Source organism: Cornus florida, unplaced genomic scaffold (assembly GCF_030987335.1).
Source record: "Cornus florida cultivar Cherokee Brave unplaced genomic scaffold, ASM3098733v1 CherokeeBrave_3.0.0_Hap2_Chr07, whole genome shotgun sequence".
Taxonomy (NCBI): domain Eukaryota; kingdom Viridiplantae; phylum Streptophyta; class Magnoliopsida; order Cornales; family Cornaceae; genus Cornus; species Cornus florida.
In genome coordinates this window covers 18,449,710-18,464,338 of record NW_026775577.1, presented here as the reverse complement: position 1 = coordinate 18,464,338, position 14,629 = coordinate 18,449,710, and the positions used below count along the sequence as shown (strand labels likewise).

General features: G+C 31.3%; 2 protein-coding genes and 1 non-coding gene across 3 annotated transcripts; 1 reads left to right on the top strand and 2 right to left on the bottom strand.

Moving 5' to 3' along the window:
- The first annotated feature begins 2,336 nt into the window (after positions 1-2,336).
- Positions 2,337-2,408, top strand: TRNAH-GUG (transfer RNA histidin (anticodon GUG)). Its single transcript has one exon. It is a non-coding gene; the product is annotated as a tRNA-His (tRNA).
- Positions 2,409-4,528: 2,120 nt separating this feature from the next.
- On the bottom strand, positions 4,529-5,595 carry LOC132266664 (bZIP transcription factor 44-like). Its single transcript, XM_059767597.1, has one exon. The coding sequence runs from the start codon at positions 5,080-5,082 to the stop codon at positions 4,612-4,614; it is 471 nt and encodes a 156-aa protein (XP_059623580.1). The 5' UTR covers positions 5,083-5,595; the 3' UTR covers positions 4,529-4,611.
- A 6,605-nt stretch (positions 5,596-12,200) lies between these two features.
- On the bottom strand, positions 12,201-12,809 carry LOC132316340 (uncharacterized mitochondrial protein AtMg00810-like). Its single transcript, XM_059814833.1, has one exon. It carries the CDS (start codon positions 12,807-12,809, stop codon positions 12,201-12,203), a length of 609 nt encoding a protein of 202 aa, XP_059670816.1.
- Between the last annotated feature and the right edge of the window lie 1,820 nt (positions 12,810-14,629).

The following is a 14,629-nucleotide window of genomic DNA, read 5'->3' as shown; positions in this document are numbered from 1 at the left end:
AGTCGGTATACAACACTACTCAATACCCGTTATACCCTGCCTCTATAAAGACTTGAACACCGGCCAGATTGAAAATGAGGACCTGTACCAACTAATTTATTGCTCATTTGAAAATTAAAACTTTGTATTTGAGTTCGATTACACGCACTAGCTATGAAATTATAGGCATCCAAAGCAATACTTAGGCTTATAATTAAATATTCATTAATTAGCTTTAATTTTTGGTATAAATCTAAATGATTAATGTAAAGTGATTCCATCACATGATGTAGAGGAAACAAAGCTTCGTGGGAAAGCCCTGAAAATGAGGTGTAAAGTTGGTGGGATTAAAGGTGCTTACGAAAAAGACAAGGCCTTAGAGCTTATCAGTATGGGCTAATCTTTAATAAGCTTGGGGAGAGAAAATAATACAACTATATATGGATAATATTGCTTTCCATGCCAATATATATATATATATACATACATACATACATACAAACACTATCTTTGTCTATAATGTTTGTTTATCTACCAAGTCTACAATGGAGCCAAAGCCTTTGTATCATTGCCTATTTAGAAACGTGGAATCAAGCTTTGCTCTTATTCTGTGTGTGTGTGTGTGTGTGTGTGTGTGTGAGAGAGAGAGAGAGAGAGAGAGAGCGAGACTTCAGTAAGTTGAAAATGAAGTCATAATCTGAGATGTCTAAAACGATTCATGTGTTAAAAAAAATCCCAATTTTTAAATACTTTTTACTATTTTTATCGAAAAGTGCTTCGGTTGACATTATAGTGTTGTTGAGTCAATTGCATGTGTTGTGTTCTTAAAAAAATAAAAAATAAAAAAAAATAAAAATAAAAATAAACAGAAAGAAATATGGGAAAACATTTGAAGTCATGCATATAATAAATAAAAGTTGTGTTTCTTTTAGGGATAACATGTGCATGGATTTTGAAATGCTGGTATGAATATAACAAAACACTCTTCATTTTAAATTGATGTCAAAAATATATTCTTTACTAGTTTAAAAAATGACCTAATTCAGTGCCCTCTGAACAAAAAGTAATACCAAGTGCACAAAAAAATAATACCTCTGTAATACGAGGCTCTTTATATATAAGTAGGGATGGTCACGAATCGGATCGGATTAGGGATCAATTCTAATCCGATTCACTCTCAATGGATTAAAAAAAATTTAATTTGCCACCAATCCGTTATTTCACGGATTAAGTTTTATCTAAATTATCCATTATTATTATTATTTTATTTTTATAAATAATGTTATTTATTATTTATTTATCTTTTAACCCTAACCCAATAAATAAAATTTAATTTATTAATATTAATTCATATATTTAAATAATTATTAACTAATAGATCTTTAGAGTACATTTCATTATCATTAACTAATTAAATTAACTAATATATTCTTTAAAAATGTATATATAAATTTCAGGGATTGGATCGAATCGAACTCACGGATTGGATTGGATTTTTAATAGTCCAATCCGTGAGCTACGGATTTGATATTTTTTTTAAGTTGCCACTGATTTGTGGGTGTAGCAATCCAATCCGATCCACACAAATCGGATTCACGGATTCATGGATTATTTACTCACACATATATATAAGGGGTTTGGGCCCTTTAAGGCCTTATTTATTTTTTTATTTTTTTTTGATGTCCTAAATTTAAGGCTCTTTCAAATTGGAGGTCCTAGGCGACCGCTTGGGCTGCCTACCCTAAGGGCCAGCCCTGTGCGTTTGCACACACATATGCCACTTTTTGTGCATGCACTAGTGAGCTAAGTCATTTTTCAAAATAATAATAAAAAAATAGTTTGGACATTAGCTTAAAATGAACATTATTTTTCTATATATCTACACCAACATTATGGTCAAATCTATTATTTCGAAACTACGTGATTTTGACCCTATAAAATAATAAATAAAGATCCAGAAGTAACATATTACGTAACCACCTCTTTTTTTAATCGTGACAAATAACTTTCAAAATAATTTTGAATAGAAACGGACTCCGGATACCACTAGACCACACAACTTGGTGGTGGTAAAAAGTTGTTTTTTGGTTTTTTGAATTTAGTAAAAAGTTGTTCAAATACAAGGTTTTTAGATATTGTTGGGCCACCTACCTGGTCCAATTTTTTTTTATGACGCTGCTACAAGAAGAACTCTAAACTGGATTGGATCAAATAGGTTTGCAAATGTCTTTTTGAAGATTAATACGGACTAATGACTTTGGGTTTACTATCTTCCTTTTGCGGCCCAACCTGCATTGGACTCATTTAGGCCCTAAAATAAAAAATAAAAATTATTTTTGGACAAAATTAACAACACAGTGGCTGTAGTTTAGTGGTAAGAATTCCACGTTGTGGCCGTGGAGACCTGGGCTCGAATCCCAGCAGCCACACTAACCAATATTTTTGGACCATGGATTTTTTTGTTGACCAATAATTGAAGGATTTATTTATTTATTTATATTTTTTTTTGTGGTGGACATTATTGATTTTCCATATTATAGAAATACAGAGAACAAATTGCTTCACTTGTATGATTGATTTTATTAAATTCATCCTTTTATCTCAATTAAGTTTAACAATTTTAAATTACAAAATCAGGAAAGCAAAATCTAAAATAAAATTGTACAATATATTATGCTCAATCGGGGGTCGTAGTTATTGGTAGCTCACTGGCATTTTTTATAATCATTGTACTGGTTATATGTCTCATGTTTTGCTTTATAATCATAAATTGAAAAAATAGTAGGGCCTTAGTAGCTAGCTCTCCTGTCATAAGGCCACCAACTTTCTTAATCTTTCGACGTAAGATAGGTCAGCCACATACATAGTCTTACGGTAAGTGTTACCTTTTGATTATTTTAAATTAATCGGCATGCTATCAAAAGTGCTTTCTTTTGACAAGATGTTTTGTTTATGATTTGAATGATTAATAGAGGGTTCTCATTCTGTTTTCAAAATTTGTAAAATAAAACAAAATTACAGCTTAAAATAATTATTAAAGAGAGCTCATGATTCATTTCCTAAACTTAACAGTCTTCCAATACTGTGCCCAAAAGAAAAGAAATAAGCCTACGTTGCGTTTAATTTTCTAGTTCTAACCAGTTTGCTTCTTTCTTTTTTCTTTTCTTTTTTTTTTTTCTTTTTTTTTTACATGTTTTATGCCAAAGTAAGAAGTAAAATGATTATTTAATCAATTTTTCTAACCTATTTATATATAATTAACTAATTTTTATAATAAATAAGATTCACATTTAAACTTATCTATTGCTAAAGCTTATGTTACGCACATGTCATCATTGAAGGGGACTGCCTCAACGTTTTCAACCACACTGGCTAGCTTTAATGGCCTTTGTTGGCACTACAATATAATGGTCTGTTTTAGTGGGATCACTCTATTATCCATCATTGAAATCAGCTTTTTTCGCTCATAATATATATATATATATATATATATTAGGAGAATTATTTATTTGCTTATGTTACATATTGGGGAATAACCTCACCCTATTATGCATTTATAAGAAAGTTTACAATATTTTAAGACTACGTACTTTCAAAATCTCTTAGTTGTTGGATCAACAATTAGGTGGCTTCCACGACCACGTTCAACGGTTTGAAATTTTAGGACACGATATCTCTGAATATTGTAGACTTTCACACAATAAAACCGCCTACTTTGATTTATTTGTCAAAATAAATTAATAAAGATCATTGATAACCAGAAATGAATGGCACTATCAATAAACTTAATTAATTCACTCTAACAAATATACTAAACTAATCCCGCCTTTAGATATTTTTCCTTAGATATTCAATGAAAAAAAAAATGATATTATCAAGGAGTAGAAGTAGTAAGGGAAAAAAAGCCCTAAAAAACAATCAATAATACACATAATTGTATTTGGATTGCTTTATGGATTAGAACTTTTTGGCGTTTGATTTTGTTCTATCCTAACCAATAATGAGAGTTTGATGTCAACCTTTATCATTTATGTTTTCATGTCCACTGAACCTTTTTTTTCTAATTCATTCAAGCAGGATCAAACAAAAAACCACATACCATCCAACAATCATATTTTAGTGGTCCACTAAGCTTGTCCATATCATACCCCATGCATATATATACACACACACACACACACACATACATACATCCAATATGTTAAACATATATCCACAATCAAATAATGTTGCTTGTCTAAAACTCCAAATATAAATTTTGTTCACATCAACAACAATCATACGGAGTAATATATTGAAAATACAATCTTAAATTTAGGTTGATACAACAATTTATTGCCACAAACTCATCATTCACCAATAGAGTTTTTAATATTAACCAATAATCATAGATCACTTACATGTAGATACAATTCTTCAACCACATATATATATATATTAACCCACTCACAAAAAATCACCCACTTTTTTTGCCAAGTCCATCCTTCACCTTAAATTAAATTTTTTTTTTTTCCTTAGTTTTATTAATAATCTAACAAAACACCACCACTAATACAAACAAGCCATAGATAATCATTAATTTAACCCAAGATTATTCAACAATGAAGGTCATGAACATGATTATGATCATGATCAGTACATGAACATATCAGCAGAAGCCATGATGGGCTGATGCACATACATCAAATTCCATGGATTCAAGAAATCACCACCATTGAATATCTGGGCATCCTCTGTTTCATAGAACTGATCATTGTTTGGTGAGTTCAAACTGTTGATGATTTCGTTGAGTGAGTCCAATCGGTGAGTCAACTCAGCCATCTGAGCTCGGAGCACCGAGTTCTCAGCCTCAATGTTCACGTGCAGCTGAGTGGTGACATTCACGTTCGTGAGAATATGATTGTTCTCATTCCTGAGTTGACCCAGTTGGGCCATCAGATCATCCAAGTGCTTCTGCTTCCTCATCCGCGATCGCCGTGCCGATTCCCGATTGGATATCATCCTCTTCCTCTTCCTTTGATCCATAGTTTGCTGCAAATCATCTTCAGAACCTGAATTGTGTAGCTGAGTTGACCCTGAAGCAGCTTTGCTAGAAGAAGCCATTTTAGTTCAAATACTCGTCGCAAAAAGTAAAAATTTGTTGCAAAAAGAAAATTTTATCGTCGCCAAAAGAGTTGTCTATTTATTTTAATGAGATTTAATGGAGAGGTTGATGAGATGTGATGTGTTCATGAAAAAACGTAGAACCAGTAGAGGAAGACAACAGAGAAGGATTGAACCAAGTGGCTTCTGCGACGAAGGGTGGAGTTTATGGTGAAACCAGAAAGGAGGACTTCACTGATTACTGGAGACATCAATATATGTCAAACATCAAGAAACAGATATTATGCATCAAATATGTGTGTGTGTATATATATATGTATGTATGTATTTATGTATGTGATAGAGGGATATATCTGTGTGTGTGTGTCCGTTGAGAGAGAAGATAGAAAGCTAGGGGAGAAGAGGAGAGTCTGACTTCAGTTTCTGAGAGCAGAGTTTCAGAACTTCACTTAAGATCTAAGAGAGAAATTCAAGAGGTAAAAAAAGGAGAGCTGAGAAAGAGGCTTGAGATAGTGTTGGTGGTGGAATTTATAGAAAAATATGGATCACTACTAAAAAAATTTAAATTGATTGAATATGAAGAATGATAAAGGAGCCAAACACTCCTTTTAATTACCTAATGCACTCCAATCTTTCAATTTTAAAGTGAAATTATATGTGTTCATAATTTTTTTTATTAAAAAAACTAGGTATTATGGTATGAGGAGTATGTTAGTGTTTTACTTTATTAAAACAATACAACAAGACGAATATATTTAGTTAAAAGTGGAGTGCAATTATCATCACTCTTTAAGAAATGATTATAATTTATTTTTATATGTAGAGAGAGTAAATAGAAATGAAAGTATGTTGTTTCATAATTAAATGAGTTTTGATTGGAATAGTCCTGTACCATAAGTCAGTATAGTTCAATCAAAACTCATGTTAAGATTTTTTTTAAGTATCTTATTATTAATTAAATTATAAAAGGTAAAGTACAAAAAACTCCATCAACTATGTTTAAATTTGCAAATAACTCTCTTGAACTATATTTTGTGCATAAAACTCCCTAAACTATCACATTTAGTTATAAAATGTCCCATTGTCTTACCTATTTTTCATTAAATGACCATAATACCCTTTCTTATTGAATTACACTTGATATATTTTTCATGTTAAAATAAATTATGAAAAAAATTCATAATAATTTGATAAAATATTCTCCATTAAATTTGCATAAGTTTGCCTTTAATTTTTTAAATAAAAATCTTAAATAGAAAATTTCGAAACAATTTAATTCATTTCTTAATTTTCATGAATATATTGCATTAAAAAGAAGATATTTTTTTATTTATATAATTTATTAATTTTTCATGAATATTGTTTGAAAAAGATATATTTTTTTATACTAATTTTTTTTAAAGTGAGTATAATAAGCTTTATTATAATAAGTTAATCATTTTAGAAAAAGGATAGCTACAATTTTTTTTTTTCATTTTTATAATCAATTGATACTAGTTATAAAATTAAGGTAAATAGTATAATTAATATTTAAATAAGAGAAAATATAATAAAAATAATTTAATAAGAAATGACAAATTTAATAACAAAGGGTAAAATAGTATTTTGTGATAAATTTATCCTTAATTGTAACAAATCAATAGTTTAGGGGGACAATTTTTAGTTCAGGGGAGTTAGTTGCAAAAAGATAATAATTCAGGGGGATTTTTTGCACTTTACCCAACTATTAAACAAGTATTTACGTACACTTGGATGATAGAGTGTTTTAAGAGACTTGACATCACTATCGTTGAAAATAATAAATTTTATAGATCTATTTTTCTTAATAACAAAACTTTAAATTAGACCAAACTACATGATTTGATTAAAGACTGTCTAATAACTTCTCTCAATTAATTTCTTACTTTCTTCAACACTTCTCTTTGAAGTTATTATTACAAAAGGATCAATTTTGTGTGTGTGTGCGCCGGGGGGGGGGGGGGGGGCGGGGGGGGGGAGAATGTGCAATTCGATTTGATTTAATAAGAAGAAGAATAATAAGAAGAAGAACCAAAGAGATGTTGTCCCTCTTGAGTTCTTTCTCATTTTTCTAGTCCAAAGATTCCTTACGAAACTTAATGAGCCATACTTGTCCTAACATTTAAATTGTATAATTGGTAGGAGATAAAGTGTCACATTTCGGTCACAATCTGAAGTATATAGCCATAGTTTCTTACTCACTTATCTATATTATTTTCATTAATCTTTTCAAAAGAACCACTGACTTTGGCACAAATTTATCTTGGGTCAGAAAAGGATTGCCCACTACGTGTTGTCCAATTGTATATGGAATCCGCCAGCTACCAGATTAAAATTTAAATATCTAAATCATGTTATTAATTAATTAATTAACCAGTTCATACCTTTTTGAGATTTGTAATGTACTTGGTATATAATATTATATTGTTCAGTAGCAAAGATTATAAAAAAGAAAAGGTTGTGCCCTCTGACTTGTCCTTCCAATATGTATTTTGACAAAAATTGATCAAAGAAGCAAGCACACGGAAAGGCTTACATCATCAATAATAGCATGAAATTTCCCCACTAGTCATGTCATTGTCATCACACCTTCTTCTTCTTCTTCTTTTCTTTCAATTTTTTTTTTTTTTTTTTTTTTTTCCTCCATTTTTTTTCAAAAAAAAATCCCCTATATTAAAGCTATATGTTGCAACTTGTTTGATACGAAAATCATGTTTTAAAAATCAAATTAAAAATAAAATTTCTAAATTATAGTCTTTCTGCATACAAAAGGAAGAATGCATACTTCTAACTTTTTTAGCCTCAGCGAAAAATGACTCTATTTAATAGATATTCTTTATTTAATTCTAGCTTTTCAAAAAAAAAATTCTCATTTATATAATTTACCTTATTCGTATTATCATCAACTTTCTCTAAATCACTTTTTTTTTTTTTTCCCTTCCTCGTGTGAATATGCAAGTGATGTAATTATTTTCTAGTTCTATTAGAAAATTGAGTAAAAGCAATCAGGACACACATAGTTTTTGTACTTGTTTTCTATTATTTTGAATTTTTAAATCAATGAACATGTAAGAAAGTTAGGTTGTCACTTTTTGAAAATAATACCCAAGTATTAGATTTTTTTTCCCTCCAATTTCCAATCCTAGCACCATGCCTTGGCTGCCTTTTAATTGATGAACTAATAAGAAATAAAAAAGAAAATAAAACACCCCAAATTTTTTTTGGAGAGGATGGTTATTTTAAGTTTAGGGTGCCGTTTGATAATTCAATTCAGTGCTTAAATTTGAATAAATTAAATGTGTATTCAATTAAGTGTATTTAATAACGTACTTTGAATGTCGCTAAAAATGGATAAACGCTACTTAAAATGGGATAAAAATTTAAGCAATAAGGATATCACTTATCACTAAATGCTAAACTGAAAATTCAAAAATATGTCAAAAAATATTTATTTTTAAATTTCCACTTAAAAACTTTCTTAAAACTTTCCGTATTTAATTTTCATTTTTATCAAACAACACCTAGACTTAAAATAACCTAATATTGTAAATTTAGTTTAGTTCAAATTTTTTTTTTTTAAAAAAAAAAGAAAAAAGTTTTGTATTAATCTAATTTACAAGCAAAAAACAGATTGTTCATGTGCATGGCAATTGCAGCCCACCACACCGGCCATATGAAGTGGAGTCAAATAAGTGGGATGAATTAGGTGTAAAAAATTATTCTTTAATTGACTAAAAAAGAGAAATGAATAATGATACATGAGCTCACATATCATGTCATTCACTCTTTATAATTGATCATTGTTTGAGAAGAGTTATTTATATTATTAGTATTAATTAAGAGAGATGATGAAAGCATGTGGCCAACTAATTATATGTGTGTGTGTGTGTATATATGCTCAAATTTTATAATTGGAGGTGTGATTGAAAAAGGTTGTGATGATGATGATAGCCAATTAAAGTCTTTGTTACCACTTGACAGCAAATTGTAATTATAATATAAATGATCTAAAGTTTAAAGAAGTTTAGATCTTAAATAAGAGCATGCTTGATCTATAACCTCTTAAAATAATAGGGTTGAAATTTTGTTCTTGAGGGAAGAAAAAAATGTTGCATTTAATTAAACAAAAAGGAAAATGAAAATTGTTGTGCTTATTTGACTAGATGCAGAGGAGTGAAGTTTAGATTATTAACATTTAGACATGTGATTTAGGAAGGGGTGGGGGAGAACATTTAGACATGTGCGGAGATTTTTTTGTTTTTTTTATTTGTTTAACTTATAATAATAGTTTTTTAGGCTGCATGTAGTTCTTTAGGTTAAGAGTTCAAGAGTTCAAGTATATGTATGTGAGAGCAAACATATTTTTTTGCATACTTTTGTTCTACTAAGGTCTCCAACACTCAACCTTTTAATTAAAAGGTAGAGATACCTTTGATCGAAACTTTGTTTGAGAACATTCTTTTGCCTCATTTTTCAAGATGTTCTTTAGTCAAATATTTTATCTATACTTTGCATACCTTAATTCTACAGTTCAAATTCAATCACGTTTTGTTGTTTAGATTTAATCACGTTCTGCTGTCCAGATTCAATCATGTCATCATTGGATTGAAATATGTGAAGCTAGCTTTGAAGAGAGATTTAGCGAGAGGGAATCGAAAAAATGAGGTGACCTAATTCGAACATAGATTTTACTTTTTTTTAGTTCGTTAGTACTCCACGGTTAGATGGCCATGGCCTCCATCTCAATCAAACACCTTAAAAGTGTAACCTATGGAAGGCTCTTGCCGAGTACTAATAATAATAAAATTATTGAAACAGTTAGGTCAAGTGATATTTTCTTTTTTTTCCAAATGAAAGGTTGAAACTTCAAGTTATTAACAAAGCAAATGAGTGTGTGAGACTTGTGTTTTTATTTTCATCCGAGACATCGAGCAATGTTTCAACAGTGATTGAAAGCATGTTTGGTAACCTAAAAATATGTTGCAAGATTTCTGGAAGCAAAAACATGAAAACATGTTTGGTAAAAAAGAGTTACAAAATTGAAAACCAAAATGATATTTAAAAAAAAAAAAAAAAATTTCGGCAACAAATGCACTACTTCTCAAATTGTAACAAAAGTTACCAAACTCGTTACGATCACTTACAAATATACCAGCAGCAAAATAAAACACGAAACAAAACTATTGTCAAATCGACTCTAAGTAATTCTAATATTATCAGTCAAAATTTCAAATATAAATTATGCGAGTAATAAATTTGACTTTAAACCCGAATATCTTAATTTAAACTATGCTTCTTTAATATCTGAACCAAATTTTATTCATTTGAAGTTCTTCGATTCAAACGGATACTTAAGTTTTTTACAGCTGTGATTCTATTACGACAATACGAGTACTTTTTAGAATGAGACATTTTCACCAAGTACCAATGTTTTAAGTTGCACATTGAAACTAAAGTTTTGAAATTAAGGTGATGTACATTTCGCTGTCAATGGACTGAAAAGAGAAATGTGTGGCCCTGGCCCATTGGCAATTTGTAAAAGCCAGCCCATTGAACTATAGCCCACTAAAACACACTAGATGACCCGCCCAAAATTATTCCTACATGCAGGTGAGACCGCGAGACTAAAAATATGCATATTAGTAATTACGCGGGCGGGGGGAATGTAATATTTGAACAAATTATAAGGATGGATTACTAAAAAAAAATTATTTCTTGAGTCTCGAGTTCAGAAGTTAAATAGAAGAAATGATCGGGAGTTGTAATATGATCGAATAACATATTAGATGAGGTAAGTGTGTGAAACACTTTATTTCATCTTTAGCGAGTTTTAGGTAGGCACTTCGAAAGTTTTTCAAATGCAGTTTTTTCAAAAAGTGCATTGCCCCTGTGGAACTGGTTGTGCTCTCACGCAATTGGTTGCATTGTTGTTTTTAAAATACATTTTTGAATATGCCTCACGGAACCGGTTGCGATATACTGGAACCGGTTGCACATTCCCTGTAACCAAATTGGAGGTTCTTTTCGTATACATTTCAATTATGTTACATTTTTTATCAGATTTTTGGGAGACTTTGATGCGCGAATTTAACTTGTTTTCCAAATGTAAATAGGTTGTCAAAAAATTATATAAACACGTGATCTTTTTGCATACAAATTTTAGCATTATTTTGAGAGCCAAATTTATGAGATTTTCTTGAGTATTTATTTTTCATAGCGAGAACATACGTACTACGCACACGAGTGAATTAGGATATTGTTCTTTTTCTGATCGAAGTCTAAATCATTAAAGATCAATTGATACAGTTCACAAAAAAGTAGAAGTTCTTTTTATTTTCAACAAATTCTGATTTGAAGAATATAAGTGAGCGATCACACTTTGAAGTAGTTAAAGTATTCGCAGAGTGTTGTTTGATCTACTAGCAATCCTTTTACAAGGGTCAAGGAAGTAAGCCTAGGGTCGAGAGTGTGATCGCTCACTCATACAGACAACAATTGGTTCTTGGTAGAGTGATAGAGTGTGAGGCTTCTTGAATTTCAGAGAAAGAATATGAGAATTAACACTCTATTCAAAAATATTATTCATGATGGTGTTACATTCAATTTATAGAATAATACCTAACTAAAATAAGTAACTAAATATACAATAATCGGGAAACTAATTACCTACCAATTAGCCCTAAATCAAAGAGTAAATAATTCAATCATACAATTATACAATCTGTATAATCCCAGATTACAAGCGGTAAAATCTCAACACTTCCCCTCAAGTTGGTGCATAGATGTCACACATGCCCAACTTGTCTAAAAATTTTGAAAACACTTGATTTGAGACTGCTTTGGTGAGAATGTCGGCTAGTTGATCCTCAGATCACATTTTAGGCAACTCCACAATTTTTTTATCCAATTTCTCCTTAATGAATAATCTGTCTATTTCGACATGCTTCGTACGATCATGTTGAACTAGATTATGGGCAATATCACATGCTGCTTTATTGTCACAATATAGTCGAATCGGTTGCCCAGGTAAATAACCCAAATCTCTTAAGAGAAGTCTTAACCACAAAGTTTCACAAAGTCCAAGCGTCATACCTCTGAATTCAGCTTCTGCACTCCGAGCGAGTAACAACATTTTGTTTCTTGCTTCTCCATGTAACAATATTACCTCTTACAAAAGTGAAGTAACAAGTAGATCGCTTATCATCTATAGCTCCAGCCCAATCAGCATCAGTATATGCATCTATGTTTTGATAATCAACATTTTTAGTGAACAAAATTCTTTTTCTAGGAGCAGATTTTAGATACCTCAAAATACGCATAACTGCATTCATATATTGCTCTCCAGGATCATGCATAAACTGGCTAACAATGCTCAATGCATAAGCCAGATCCGGTCTCGTGCGTGCTAAGTACATCAATCTCCCTACAAGTCTTTGGTATCTTCCTTTATTAGCAGGTATTTGGTTGGACTCAACACATAACTTCAGTCCTTCTTCCACTGGTGTCTCAACTGGTTGACATGCTGTCATGCCAGTCTCTTGTAATAGATCTAAGGCATAATTTCTTTGAGATAGAAAGATTTCTTTATTAGATCGAGATACTTCGATCCCAAGAAAATATCTTAAAGGACCTAGATCTTTCATTTCGAATTCTCTGGACAAGTATATCTTGAGAGCCTTCATTTCTTTAGGATCATTCCCTGTAACCATCATATCATCTACATATACAATGAGTGCAGTGATCTTACCCTGTTGTTTCTTCAGGAATAATGTGTAATACCGTTAAACATTAATAAACTCTAGAGGGGGTTAAATAGAGTCAATGGCCAATTAACATAATTTACAATTTCAACTATAGATAAACAATTATGCAATAATCAATTAAAGTAGATAATAATTCAAAGCATAAATGTAAGAGAGATAGGGATAAGAAATTGCAAACAATTGACACAGAGATTTTTAGCGAGGTTCGGAAACTTCTACTCCTCGGCTCAAGATCTCTCTTAAGACTTCCCAATCCACTAGAGTTTCTCCTTAATAGTGGAGAGCAAACCTTCACATGAAGCAAGCCTTTGATTCCCTTCCTTGCTAGGAGAACACCCTTCTCTTAGGCTTCTTTTGGGTCACACCAACCATTACAAGTTTGTAGAAAAGTTTGTAGTTGAAGTACAAGATTGAATCTCTCTTAAGATAGATTTACAATTGTAAGCTCATAATAAGAGTAAGTAAATGAATAAAATGAAGCTCAAATCTCTAGTATGGAATGAGTGATCAAATGATTGCCTTGAATGCTCTTCAGCTTGCTCTCTTGTAGGTGTATATTGTAACACAAGCTGCAGCTCCTATTTATAGAGAGAAGATGTCAATATAGCTGTTTGAGGTCAATATAGCTGTTGGAGATGAGGTGTCAATAATCTAAGTTCGCAGGTAGCCATTTGATTTGAATTTAACTATGCGTCGGTCGACTGATGGAACATCATCAGTCAGCTGAAATCCTTTCGTCAGTCGGCTGATCTCCAATCGTCGGTTGGCCGAAACGGTTGTTAAAAATCACTGCTCTCGGGACTTTAAGAAAACTCATTGTCGATCGGCTGATGGACAATCTTCGGTCGGCTGATACATATATAATTTTGTGAAAACCCTTATCGGTCGGCTGAACCTTCATGTTCGGTCGGCCCAAACACTTTTTGGCCAAACCAAACCTACTGTGAACCTTCATCCTCCTCTTTTTCTTAGGCTTCAAAGATATATGAACAATTATATGATGCTATCATAATATGAAGACTGAATGATCCTAGGATGTGAGAGCTTTATGACATTCATACATTACTTTAACATTTGAATCTATGGCACTCTCCAAACCTATCTACCTCATTTAAAAAGCCAGACTTGATTATTTTTCTTCTCCGTGTTTCACACTTGAAGTTTCAAGTGAATAACTCGTTTTCTTTTGTCTTTAGAGTATGTAATATGTATCTTACTTGGCTTTACCTTTCCTTGATTTCCACTTCGCTTTTAGAATTCAAGTAACAAACCTGTTATGTGTTCTCAAGGCAAATGTTAGTCCTTAAAACACAGTTAATGTTTTGTGATCGTCAAAATTGGTTTTAGAGTTAACAATCTCCCCATTTTTGATGAGGACAAAACATTGATGTGTTTTAGAAATAAGTGGAGTTACATTTAAACATGTTCCCCCTATCATTATGCTTATTTGTACTTCATAGCAGGTAATTAAAGACAATTTAAGGCTGCAACTGGAAGTAGGCATTTTTCATATAAGTCTCCCCCTATTTTTATGCATTGTATATAAAATTGACAAGTAGATATATCCAGAGAATTATATAGAGACTAACATTGATATTTAGAAAAATGAGTACAACAGTCTGTCCAAGGTTAAAACAGTCTATCCAGAATAATCCTGTGTCAACAACTATAACTAGAAACACATCAACATAGTTTCAGCCAAACACCACCAAAATAAACCAATTGTCAATCAAACATCAACTACATTTTCTCCCCCTTTTTGTCAT